General features: G+C 53.9%; 1 protein-coding gene across 3 annotated transcripts in view; it reads right to left on the bottom strand.

Moving 5' to 3' along the window:
- CPXM2 (carboxypeptidase X (M14 family), member 2) overlaps positions 1-12,766 on the bottom strand; it is a 77,879-nt gene that overhangs the window by 4,251 nt on the left and 60,862 nt on the right. For all 3 annotated transcript variants that reach the window (XM_012723886.1, XM_012723884.1, XM_012723885.1), the window contains exons 8-13: positions 12,602-12,725; positions 10,892-11,088; positions 9,778-9,957; positions 4,635-4,929; positions 2,804-2,943; positions 1,599-1,698 (exon numbers count right to left, since the gene is read on the bottom strand). In XM_012723886.1, the coding sequence (XP_012579340.1) occupies positions 1,599-1,698; positions 2,804-2,943; positions 4,635-4,929; positions 9,778-9,957; positions 10,892-11,088; positions 12,602-12,725 (1,036 nt within the window). The remainder of the gene's footprint in view (positions 1-1,598; positions 1,699-2,803; positions 2,944-4,634; positions 4,930-9,777; positions 9,958-10,891; positions 11,089-12,601; positions 12,726-12,766) is intronic.

Raw genomic sequence — 12,766 nt, 5'->3', positions numbered from 1 at the left:
TCCACATATGTTTAACTAGTAAATGGATCAATGTACAAGCAACTGAATCAGTGGGCTCCTGCGAGGCCCCCCGCATGCCGTAAAGGTGATACACAGTGTGAAATGTTGGGGTTGAGGGCTGGCCCCGGGGGCAAGTGTTTAAGGGCCTCAGGACGAGGGCAGGGGTGATCAGCAAAGGCTGCTGGATGAAGAAACAGCGTGCTTCTCAGCAGCACACAGCATCTGTGCGTGCCCCCGTTTGGACAGGAATGGGGCTCTGTACCTGACAAGTCTGAGCTCAGCTTCTCCCGTCCGCACGTCCCGGAGTCTCCGTTTCCTCACAGGTGAAACAGGTAACTTGTTGGGCCAAGTCCCAGGACAGTGTGCGGGGAAGAGCCCCCTCCTCGCTTTGGGAGGGAAGGGGTGCGTGCATTCAGGGTCCCAGCTCTGCCACTCACTGCATGGGACCCCCATGCGGTGCTCATTCATTCCTCAGGCCCATTCACTAGTGGGCAAATGTTTACCGAGCGCCTACTGAGTGCCAGGCGATGGGCTTGTGTCATGTGATGAACGGCCCCACCGGAGCCGGAAGTCAGGGAAGGACCAGGCTCAGCGCACAGGCACCGCAGGCCGCACGCTCAGAGTCCGGCCTCCAGAACCGGGAGGATGAATCGGATCTTTGAGCCAGCAGCCTGCAGTGATTTGTCACACACGAAATAAACACCGGCCCGCAGCTCCCCGAGTGACGGCTCCGTGGAGTGGGTGCAGCTCCTCACACTGCCGGGCGTGAAAACCCCATGCACGGTCTCCCCACCCCTCTGGACACACCAGAGTCCTGCAGCCCACCGGACTCACACACACAGCCGACGGCTTCCACCACACGTGCGTGCTGCAAACGCTGCCCAGCAGCCAAGGCCTACGTCAATTCCAGCCACCCACAGAGCGATGGGACTCAGTATGGCGGGAAGCAGGGCTTGCTAGCACCCCACTTCTAATCAGTAAGGAACAGGAAGTCTCAAAATTACAGAAAACCAAACACCAAACCCCAAATGCAATAGGCAGCGTGGATGCAGGAGGGCGGGGCAGCCCGTGGGGAGCAGACACAGCCCCTCACCCCTTCACCTTTCGGAAACTGTTTTCTGCCTGAATGAGGAAGAGAGAGAAGCCGGAAAGCATAGGCGGACAGGCCTGATGTTCAGGGTCTCCAAGGAAGGTTGAAGGGAGGAGTGGATAATCAGCTCTGAGTAAGCTGATGTTCACGTGGTGATTTTTTTTTTTTTAAGATTTATTTATTTATTCATACAGAACTGGGGTACAGGCCAGAGGTTCGGGGGCGGGGAGAGGCTTCATCAGAGACAGACTGGGGAGCAGAACAGGCAGAGTGATAAAACACACTGCTGAGGGGAGCAGCGGGCGGGTCAGGAGAGGTCTGCCGCGCCCTGTGGTTACCTCCGGGGAGGGCGGGGATCGAACTCATGCGGAAGCGGCTTTAGCTTCTTAGTGCTGCGCTTCAACCCACCATGCCACCAGGAAGGGCCCCAAATTGTGATTTTAACCCAAGTGCAGTATTTTGAGAAAACTGAATGCTTCCCGCCGAGAGACGGCTCACTTGCAGCTACCTGTTCGGATGTCGTGGTTGATGCCTTCCACAGAGACCACGGCGTTCGGGATCCCTTTCCCACGTGAATCCCTCACCAGGCCTTTGATGCCACGGTGAACCTGCCGGGCAAAATGATGAGGAAAAGGGTCAGAGTGCCAGCGCCGGCCCGGCCACACTGTGAGAAGGCTGAACAGCCAGAGCCGGCCCCTCGCTCAACAGCCAGCAGCTCCGCGCCGCCCTGGGCGCCACCCCGCCATTCCATGCGCCGGCCTCTGTCACCTGTGTCACCTGGGGCGATGCAGGTGCCATGAAGCCAGCAGCCCATCCCGCTGGCTGATGCATCTCTGGCTCACTTGCCCCCACCCTGGGAGGAAGGGGCACCCCCGGGGCCTCAGCCCCTGCTTCTGCCGGCTGGGAGGCCCAGCTGCGTCACCACAGGGACGTCACCCTTTGCTCCTGTTCATTCCTTTTCGGTTACTCTGCTCTGCTCGGGGCAGGGGTGTCGTTCGTCTGTTCTGGCACTGACCTAGGGCCAGTTTCCTGAGTAGAGGCGTCCTTGCGAGCAGGAGGAGGGGAAACAACGGGGCTCTTGTGGGCCCAGCAGATGCAAGGGGCTTCCTCCCCAGTTGTGAGCAGAACCTGGCCAGTGGGGTCAGAACTGTCCCTTAGTACCCGCCAGCCCGCCCCAGGCTGAACTGCGCCTGCACCAGTACTCTACGGCGACGTCCTGGCCCACAACCTGCACGTCAGCGCAGACCCTGGTCCCCTGACAGGCGTCCTCATGTGGGGAAATCTGGACACCACACACCAGGGCGATACGCACAGAGGAAGGACCGGACGGGGCGCTGGGGGGGCCAGCCAGCCACAGAGAGAGGCCATGGCTCGAACCCACTGCTGCCCTCCCTCCTGACCGCCAAGCTCCAGAAGTCTGACTTCTGCTGTTCACATCCCTCCTGTGCACTTTGTCATGTCTCCTGCAGAGCAAAACAAGATCTATATCGCCCACCCACAGAGCAACACCTGAGGACCCCCAAAGCAGCCTCACACCCCATGAAGAGGTGGGAGCAATCCCCATGGAGCTACAGCTCACTTCTCGGCGTCTAAGCAAGTGACAAGAGACTTCGGGTCCTTCCAGAGCTGTCTGGGGTCTACCGGTGTGCTCTCATTTGCACTTGTCATCCAGTACCCCCCTCCTCCGCACCCTCAGCCCCGACGCGCACCCACCTGCTCCATGAACACAATCAGGGACTCCCGGTTATTCTCCCACTCCTCAGGCAGCTCGCTCTCGTGGGGGTACTTATCGCAGCCCACGTAGATGGACAGCTCGAAGCAGTTCGTGTGAAGGTAGCTGAAATCGTTGAGACCTGCCAAGCCAGACTGGATTTTAACTGAGCCAGACGCAGGGTGGCAGGGGAGGCTGCAGGACATTTGAGACTGTGCTCGAGCAAGTGTGTCTCCAACGCACTAAGAGTACTGGAAGAGTTAGCAAAATGATGAGCAATCGGAAGGGTGGGCCATGTTTTTCGGGGTGCCCTCAGCACTTTGGTGACGGGTGGAGCTGGGCCCAGAGCGGTTCAGGAGCGGATCCCGCAGGCAAGGACGCCTCGCCAGATCGGCCCGGCTGGGACAGGAGATGCCCTTTGTTTGCTCTGGGCCTGAAATCCTGCTCTTTCACAGCCTGGAGATGGACATGGGCCGCCCAGAGCCCCGTGCACCAGGGCCGCCCTGATCTGCCTTTGTTGGGTTGGGGGGGAGTCGGATGCAGGCCTGCAGCCCAGAACAAAGAGGGGCTCACAGCGCCTTGGAGAGAAAGCGCACATGATGCACGTGGCGCCGGCCACTGCCCCTGTTCCCATCGCCCCGGGGCGGAGGGGGCGGAGGGAAATTAGAATCCGCATCTCATTAATCTACAGAGAAAGAATCTGCAGACTTGATCACACGCCAGGAGGAAGAATGATTTAAAAGGCTCAAGCACCACAAGGGGAGTCGAGCTGCTAGAGGAAAAGAAAGAAAGAAGCGCCGGCCATGTGGGGTGCGTGGCCGGCCCCGGGAGCGAGGCTGTGAGCAGGTGACTGTGCACCCCCGATGCAGCCACAGCAGCCACAGAGCAGAGATTGTTTCACATAAGAATCGTACACTTTTAGGGTTAAAACAGAAAAGCAAGAAAGCCTTGTAGCCACTAGGGAATTTTCTCAACAAAGAGGGATTTGCATTTTATTCTGTGCAGAGGGAAACCACGATGGAGACAAATAAAAGTCTCTGCGTGTGCAACCAAGACAAAAGCGGAAACCTTCCTGGGCACAGCGCAAAATGATCACAGAGCAAAGGTGTCAGCGCCTTGTGACAGTGCTTGGCCTCAGGGTGGGAATACACCTGCAAGCAGGAAAGCCTCATGAGTAGGTGATAAAAGAACAAGACCCGTGGGGGCTGATCTCACATCGCCCCCAGGGCTGTCATGGCGCCCACAGCCTCAGCCACCGCAGGTCACGGGCCACGTCATCCCATCACCGTCTCGTCCAGCTCATCTTACACGTGGAAACAACGGGGCTCGGAGAAGTCCAGCAACTTGGCCGGGGTGGCCCAGACCCTACACGAGGGGGCGGGACTGGAGCCCGGGTCTGCTTGGCACAGGAGGTGCCAGATCTATCAGATCCATCAGCGGCTGGGTCAACTCCCACAAAATCGAGGGAATGAGCAAGTGGCGTGGTGCCTGGGGTCTTGCATCCCAAGGGAGCTTGGGGGATGGGAAGGCTTCTCCCTCCTCACTGGGAAGGCCTGGGCCAGGTAGACCCGGACACCAGGAACAAAGTGCTTGTGCACTTTGGCATTCAGACTGGCAGGGCTACTGTCCTGGGGGCTAGCTGGTCCCCACAGACCCAGGACCAGCTCAGTCTCCTCAGTGTGCACAGCTGAGCTGTGGCCTTGGGTGACCTCCAGTGGACAGGCAACGTGGCGTCCACTCACACCCCAGCTGGCTGTGGCCTCGAGAGCCCCTCGCCCCAGGCCCACCAGCCCAGTTTGGCTCGAGCACGACAGCAGGCCACCGGAGACTTACTTCCGGCCACCGTGTGCCAGGAGGCCCCGTTGACCGTCCCGTCCTCCTGGAAGTCCTCGGTGTGGCACACCCGCCGCCGGGCGTCGGTCAGGAGGCGGTGCGTGGAGGCGTAGGAGTAGGCCAGCCAGCGGAACACGTGGTCGTCGGGTGTGGGGCTGGGCGCCTGCGTCTTCCAGAGCGAGCGCACCATGTCGTAGGGGTACGCGACCACCAGCTCCCCGCCCTGCAGGTTGCCGCCCAGCACGAAGGGGATCTTCTCCATCCAGGCGATGACGGCCCGCGTCTCCACCGCCACCTGGGACGTCCAGACACACGCCTGAGGGGCGGGGTGACGGGGGCGGCTCTTCCTCCCTCTCCTGACAGGAGCTCTTGAAGCAGTAGTGATGTGACGGAACTGTCTGGATTTAGACTTTCCACAGCGGTCCTGGGAGGCCCAGTTAGTGCTCCCGAGGGAATGATAGTCAGTGCCGCACCTTGCAGCTCCCAGGGACTTAGAGGTCAGCTTGCCCACCGTCAGCTCCCGAGAGCATGGAGGGACATAACCCAGCAGCCTGGGCCGCGGTGGGAGAACTCACACCTCACACAGATCTACCCTGGACCTCACCAAGCCCTTGGACAGTACCTGGCCAGGTCTCTGTCACCGGGGCTCAGCTGTGGCCATGTCACACCAGGGACAAGGTGCCGGTGAATGGCTGTGGCCAATAAAACACCATTTACCAAAGCAAGACCACGGCAGGAAAGGCCAAGGCCTGCTAACTAGTCTGTCCAGCCAGAGTCCAACAGGCAATTTACAGGAAACACAGAAAATACAGCACAGGACATCACAGGACGCAGCTAGCAGCTCTGGACAGTGGACGACGCTGTAGGGTAACGGGGTTGTTCATGACCCCGTTGTTACAAGATAACAACGGCTGTCAAGTGTCAAGGAAAACAGTGAGAAGGTGATAGAGAAGAAACCTATTTCTAAAGGATGCTTAAACGACATGAACTAGGCCCTCTCTGGTGGCACAAGGGGGGAAGCCTCAGCACTACGAAGCCAACACCAGCCATGGCGGCCTCAGTTCGATCCCCGCCCCGGAGGTGACCCACAGGGCGCAGCAGACCTCTCCTGTCTCCCCGCTGCTCCCCTCAGCAGTGGGTTTCAGCACATCCGCCTGTTCTGCTCCCCGCTCTGTCTACGGTGAATCCTCTCATGTGCCGCCCCACACCTCTGGCCTGTACCCTGTTCTTGTATGTATAAATAAATAAATCTAAAGATAAAAGAGTCCAATCTTTTAGAGATATCTACTGAAATATGTACCAATGAAATGATAGCTATCTGAGTCTGTTTCCAAAATCTTGGGGTGAAGGAAAAGGGGGACAAGGTGAAACATGAATTGATGTGAAGATGAGGCGGGTCCCTGGGGTCCTTCATTACTGTCTGCAATTTTGGCTGCTGGACATTTTCAACGATAAACAAGAAAAGAAAGAAGACTCACCACGTCAGAAGGTAAAATGTAAAGTCTGATATGGCCAAATACTGATCAATGAATTAAATACTTATCATAAGGAACTAACCCCTAAGATCACTGCAGGAGAAGAACACTGATGGTGGGGAAGAAATAAACACTGAAAATGGTTCCACTGAAAATGTCCAGCAGCCAAAATTGCAGACAGTTTGGAAACAGAAAATGGGTTTGAGAATGAAGAAAAAAATTCATGAAGTTTTGTTTTTCTTCATAAATATCCCAGGGGCCCTGGGTTGGACTCGGCTCGGAGCCAAGCTCATTACACCTTATGCTGACGGCCCCTTGCCACCCTCTTCTTTCACAGATGTGGGCCTAACAAACACCTGTGAGCCCCCGAGCCCAGCCAGGTCTCATCGGGGACCCTCTCCCATTGTCCCTTCCCACTGGGTCCTCAGCAATAGGGTTCTCGTTCTCGTCTTAGCCTATTTGTGTACAAAATAGCTACGACTTGGCTTTGCTTCTTGTTGACCTTAAAAAAAGAACTGTGCTGATTGCTGATGTCTGCAACATGTTTTTGTTTTCTGTTCTGAAGATCCACCCAGCTTGTTACATAAAGCTATTATCATTCCTCTTTCACTCTAGTCTGAAGCTCCCAGCATTTAACTAATCTTAATCTATGATGATGGAAATAGAGATAATTGGTTGTTTTTTTTTCTTCTATTAAGCAGTTCCTTAACTTAATTGTGCTGGCTTCTGATGCACATGGGCTGAAGTTTATCTCACATAGATAACCGAAGTGGAGCTGAGAGTCACAGAATAAGAAAATATTCCAATGACGAGCCAGACACACATCCAGGGTCACTGAGCTCACTCCCACGCTGCCCCGTATAAGCTCCCCACTGTCCTTTGACCTCGACACTCGGGGGTGTCACGCTTCTGGATTTTGCCATTGGTGGGTATAAACTGCTCCCTCATCAACGCATCTGCGCGCCAGCAAGGCCATCTTTCCACGAGCATTGACCGTGGGTTCCCCCTCTGTGAATTGCCTCTTCATACCTCTGACCCATTGCTACTGAGTTGTTGGTATTTTTCTTGTTATTCTTTACTATATATTTTCAAAATTGTCCTTCTTTCCAGTTAGATAATTGACAATAAACTTCTCTCAGTTTTTTGCTTTTCTCATTTTAGTTAAGGGTTTCTTATTTTTATGTAGAATCTATTCATCCTTCATTTCACTATTAATGTCTTCAAAGTACTTGTTTACAGTATGACGTTATTAACATTTTATCGTGTTTGTGCGCTTTGGTCAAATGCTTCTTGCCATAATCACTTCATATTTTTCCTTTGTTTTCTATCACTTCATTTATTTCTGTTCATACTTTCTCATGTCCATCTTTCCACGTTCTGGGGGATTTCTTCTTTTACTCCTTGTCTAACTTCTTAAGTTGGTTAATTTTCATGTTTGCTTCTTTGGCAACATACTCACCTAAAGTATAAATTTATTGAAAGCACCATTTTTTTTTTGCTGCATTACACAATTTTGATATGCATTGTTTTCATTAGTATTCCATTTTAACTTGTTTTAGTTTTCAGTCTGACTTTTTTCGTTGACCCATTATTTGAAAGTTTGTTCAATTTTCTAAATACAACATGGAGTTTCATTAATCTTATTTTGTGTTTTTAGAGACCACAGACCACCATCTGTCTGATTCCTAGTTTCTAAGATTTCCTTTATAACCTCGTTTATCATCAATAAGTGGCAGTAATTATTGAGAAGAATAAACATTATCTTACAGTTGATCACAGAGTTCTTGTAGAAATCTACGTCAAGCCCACTGATTGTTAGTCAAAACTTTGACCTTGATGATTGCTTACCTAGCTAACCCATCCATTACTGAGAAAGGTATTGGTGATGATAAGGACATTTTGTGAAATGTCTTTAATGACCTACTCTTTGTGAAGCAAGACCTAGATTTGTTTTTCCTTTCTGAAGATGCACCACATGTACTAAAACCATGGAACTTAAAATAAAAATAAGCCACCTTCCTGTACCTCTAAAGAACAACACACTCAGGAAACTAAATGTTAGTCCTAAAACAAAGACTGAAAGCCAAGGACTTTAACCACTGTGGTACAGTAATCACTCAGCTTTTACCACTTCAGGACTAAGAAAGCCAGACACCATTTCCCAGTTCTGGGCCAAGGATTTCCAGGTTATAGCCATCACTTGAATCTGGACATTGCTATGTGTCATTAGGAATGTCAGGGTAGGAAAAGAGAATTCTATAGGATGGAATAGACTCAGAAGAGCAGAGGCCCGGGATCCTGTGCCTTCACCAGCCACTCTGGGCATCCTAACCCGGCCACATGGCATTGTCGCCACATGTTTCCACACAGTGACTGGTGGCTTCTAAGAGCCTGAAGAAACCGTCTGTGACTCATAAATGAGGCAGCCGTGCTGGGCCTCCTCTAGTTGATTGACATTGTATTTTGACTAAATTCTAGCCAATGAGATTTAAGCAGAAGTTATCCAGGACATCTTGGAATCGCCCTTAAGGGAAACTCAATCATCTGACAGGAGAACATCTTATTTTAAGCCCCTCTCTCCTCTTCCTTCACAGATTTGACAGCTGGGGCACCAGCCGCCATTTTGGATGGTAAGGATGAGGCTCGAAGTTGAGCGCAAAATGGCAGAGACAGAAATATAGATGGGCCTTTGGTTCCCCATGACCCCGGCGCTTCTACTTGGCCAGCCCTGTGCCATTTGCCTCTAGGGTCCATTTGTGTAAAAAAGACAATAATTTTACTTTGTTAAGACACTGATGTTTTGCGTTTTCTGTCGCTACAGTTGAATCTAAGCTCACATAAGTAATCAAGTTGGCTTCGAGGACACATAAAGATCACAGGCAAGGGGTAAAGAAACAGATTACCCATGAGCAAGGGAGGGGAAAGACATGGAAAATTCTACTACATGCTCTTTGTGAAATAAGACTTAGACATTTAAGGGCAATAAACTAAAGAAGTATCATATGCATGAAATCCATGGGGGTTTAAAATAAACATAACATTTCTCGAGCAATCTGTGAGGACTAAGGCCACTGTCACAGCAGTGTAAGTGCCAGAGACGAGGGTGGTAATAATAGGGACATAATAGGGACAGACATAATTCAGAGGAAGTTCTATTTGTTTCAGAGCACTGAGGAATTGCTAAAAAAAAAATAAATAATTAAATGGCTTCTCTCCTATGAAGCATCTCCCCAAATGTCAACTTTTTAAAAAGATTTATTTATTTGTGCATACAGAACTGGGGTACAGGCCAGAGGGTCAGGGGCGGCGAGAGGCTTCACCAGAGACAGAGCAGGGAGCAGAACAGGCAGATGGACGAAGTCCACTGCTGAGGGGGGCAGCAGGCGGGTCAGGAGAGGTCTGCCATGCCCTGGGGGTCACCTCGGGAGTGGGGATTGAACTCGCACTGAAGCTGCTGTGGCCAGCTTGCCGTGCTGCGTCCTAACCCGTGGCGCCACCAGGGAGGGCCCCAAATACCAATTTTAAAGACAGTTATTATCAAACTCACTTCCTAACATGAAAGAAAAGATGGTTTTGTCCTGGTCTCAAGTGCCAGGCCCTCTGTAAATACCAGCAGATGCTAATGCTCCCTGCCGCTGATTCTGGGGTTCCCGGGAACTTGCACTCACCGTGGCGTTCTCAGAGAGAAACCACTCCGGGACTGAGATGAAGTGGTTGGGGACTTTCCTCGGGGTGTGCTGTCGGTCCTCCGCCTCCCAGAGCAACGTGTTTAAGTCAGGGAAGTTGTTGTTGATGTCGATCCCGTCGTGGGTCCAGCGTCCCAGGGACCAGCCGCCCAGCTCCGAGCCCTAGGAGGCCACTCAGCGGTGAGGGGCTGGCGTCCCATAATGCCAGCGCTGCCCCTTGCCCTCCTCCCCACCCCACCCGCGACGGCCCCCTCTCCATCTCCACCAGGGGTGTGTCTCTGAGCCCTGGGCACTTTCTCACCCAGATGGCATCCAAAGGAGAAGACTTGGAAAGTTCCCGCCGTCTGCTGGGAGTCGGCTAATGCAGACACATCTCCCCAAAGCAGGGCTCCCGAGAGCTCAGCAGTGCTCAGAGAAACCGGCCCCCCAGTCCCTCTGCCCCCCTGGGCCTCCCCCACCGGTGGGCTAAACAACTAAGCATTAATGAGCCTGAAGTCTGCCATTCTAAATCAGCCATCCCCTCTGCGCTGCCCAGGCCCTGGCCCTCTTGTGGACGCTGCAAATCCCCAGCCGCCTGTCTGTCGCAGAGCCTGGTTTGGGAGACGCCACTGTGCGAAGCAGAGTTTTCATTTTGTGCCCAGCAACTGTCACCCATCATTCTGGGTCTACAGCGTAACGCCGATTGGGGGGTTCTGGACACTTGCACTCACCGTGCGCTGAGTAACGAACTGCGTTATCCTTCAGCCCGCTACCAACTACCTAACCCTCGGCAGGCGTCCCTGGCTGCGTGGCCATGACCCACTCAGACCCTGTCAGGACGAGAGCAGGAAGCACCAACGGCAGCCGGAACAACAGAACGACTCGCTCGGAGGGCAGATGACGGGTCCCAGGCAAGGCCAGCCCGAGCCTGCCGAGGGCCGCGGCCCTGGGGAGGCTGTCGCCGTCCTGGGTCGCCTCTGCGTGGATGACCACAGCCTCCCGGTCGCGTTTGCGCCTGTTGGCCCGGCCGCTGCTGGGGTTCGCCCATCGCAGCCCTGCGTGTGTCCTTCCCAAGCCTGTGGGCTCCGGGGGCTGCCCGCCAGCTGGCGGCCCTTACCCCCTCGTAGGCCATCTCGTAGCCGTCGGGGTTGAGGGAGGGGAGGATGTGGATCCGGGTCTCCTCCACCAGGCGGACGATGCGCGTGTTGCCCGCCAGGTACTCCTGGCACAGAAACTGCACCAGCAGCAGCAGCAGCTCCCGGCCCAGCACCTCGTTGCCGTGGGCACCGGCGATGTAGTGGAACTCAGGCTCCCCTGGTGCAAAGGGGGGGCGGGCTCAGAAAGGCAGGCTCCCCGGCGCAAAGCGGGGGTGCAGCGGGCAGGCTGCTCTCAGCAGAAGGGCTGGTCCACGGTGTTGGGGAGACTCTGAGTCCCACCGGCCGACCCCTTCAGCTCTCTCTGTTCTTTCAAGTGAACCTGCCCGTTTTTAATCCCGAAATGAGGAAATACGACAGTGTTGTGAAAGGACTAAGCCAGTGCCGGGGAATCATGTTCCTTCCCTGTAGCCAGGAGGAAGAGCACACCGTGTGTAGAGTTTAAATTTGCACACGGGGCCCTCCCTGGGGGCGCAGCGGGTTACAGCACAGCACCAAGAAGCCAAAGCCTCTTAAGCATGAGTTCGGTCCCTGCCCCGGAGGTGACCAGAGGGCGGCAGACCTCTCCTGACCCGCCCGCTGCTCCCCTCAGCAGTGTGCTTCCTCGATCTGCCTGTCCTGCTCTGTCTCTGGTGAAGCCTCTCACCGCCCCTGAGCCTCTGGCCTGTACCCCAGTTCTGTGTGCATAAATAAATAAATCTTAAAAGAAAAATTTGCACATTAAGCACAAGCCATAGCAGCTGCTTTTCTCTAGGGGGGCCAATTATTTTTCTTAAAAGAATCTCCTCTTGTATTTTCCAAAGATGAATCAATACAAGTAGAAAAGAGCCCAGGGGACGGGTCGGCCGAGCAGGCTCTTTGAGAGGTTTCTCCTTCCAAGCTCAGCTTTTTCAGTCTTGGGGTTTTATGGGGGCAGTGCCTGTGCTAAGGGACCCCTTCTCCTTCGTCACTGGCAAAGCTGCTGCTTTGGAGGAGATGGGACTGTACCAGCAGACAAAGTGCGCAAGCTCGGAGAAACTACCAGACCAGCGGTGCAGGCCCACGCACGTCTGGACGTGAAATGGCTGAGAGTAAGAAATGTTTGAAAAGAGGATTGACATCCTGGAAGAACCGGGGTCGAGGCCAGAGATGAGGGGGTGAGAGGACTCACCAGAGACAGAGAGGGGAGCAGAACAGGCAGACTGAGGAAGCACACTGCTGAGGGGAGCACACTGCTGAGGGGAGCAGCGGGGGTCAGGAGCAGTCTGCTGCGCCCTGGGGGTTGCTCCCTGGCTGGGAACAGCACCCAGACTGCTGAGGTGATAGCGCTGAGACTTAACCCCTGGGCTACCAGAGAGGCCCTAGTATTGACACTTTTTAAAAAAGAATTGCCTCTGACTGGAACCACGAATGACCAGGGAGTCCAGAGTTTTCTCTCTAAAAAAGACTCTTTCCCAACTTTCTTCCTTGATCTGTGAGCTGGGTCCTCGAGACAGAAATCAAAGTTTAATATGGTGCATTTGGACAAGAGGAAGGTACCCCAGCTTCAGATAATGTTCCAGTTAAACATCACAAGACAAGAGGGTCTCAGAACCGGGACTTCGGCATCTGACTGTGAGCGTCCTGCGTGGAGAGCTCCTGCCTGTCCGTAGCACCCCCCTGGGCAGCCCGAGCCCCAGCCCCAGCCGCCTCACCGACTTCGTGCTCCCCGGGATGATCCGAGATCTCCACCGCGTACAGCTTCAGGCCCTGGTGACTCTTGCCGATATTGTAGATTCTGGTGACATTGGGGCACATTTCATTCACAACCTTCATCAACTGGAAAACAAGATGGATTCCGGCTCTAGGGATGGCCCAGG

The sequence above is a fragment of the Condylura cristata genome, unplaced genomic scaffold (genome assembly GCF_000260355.1).
Source record: "Condylura cristata isolate star-nosed mole 26May11 unplaced genomic scaffold, ConCri1.0 scaffold00011, whole genome shotgun sequence".
NCBI lineage: Eukaryota > Metazoa > Chordata > Mammalia > Eulipotyphla > Talpidae > Condylura > Condylura cristata.
This window is presented reverse-complemented; position numbering and strand designations above follow the sequence as displayed.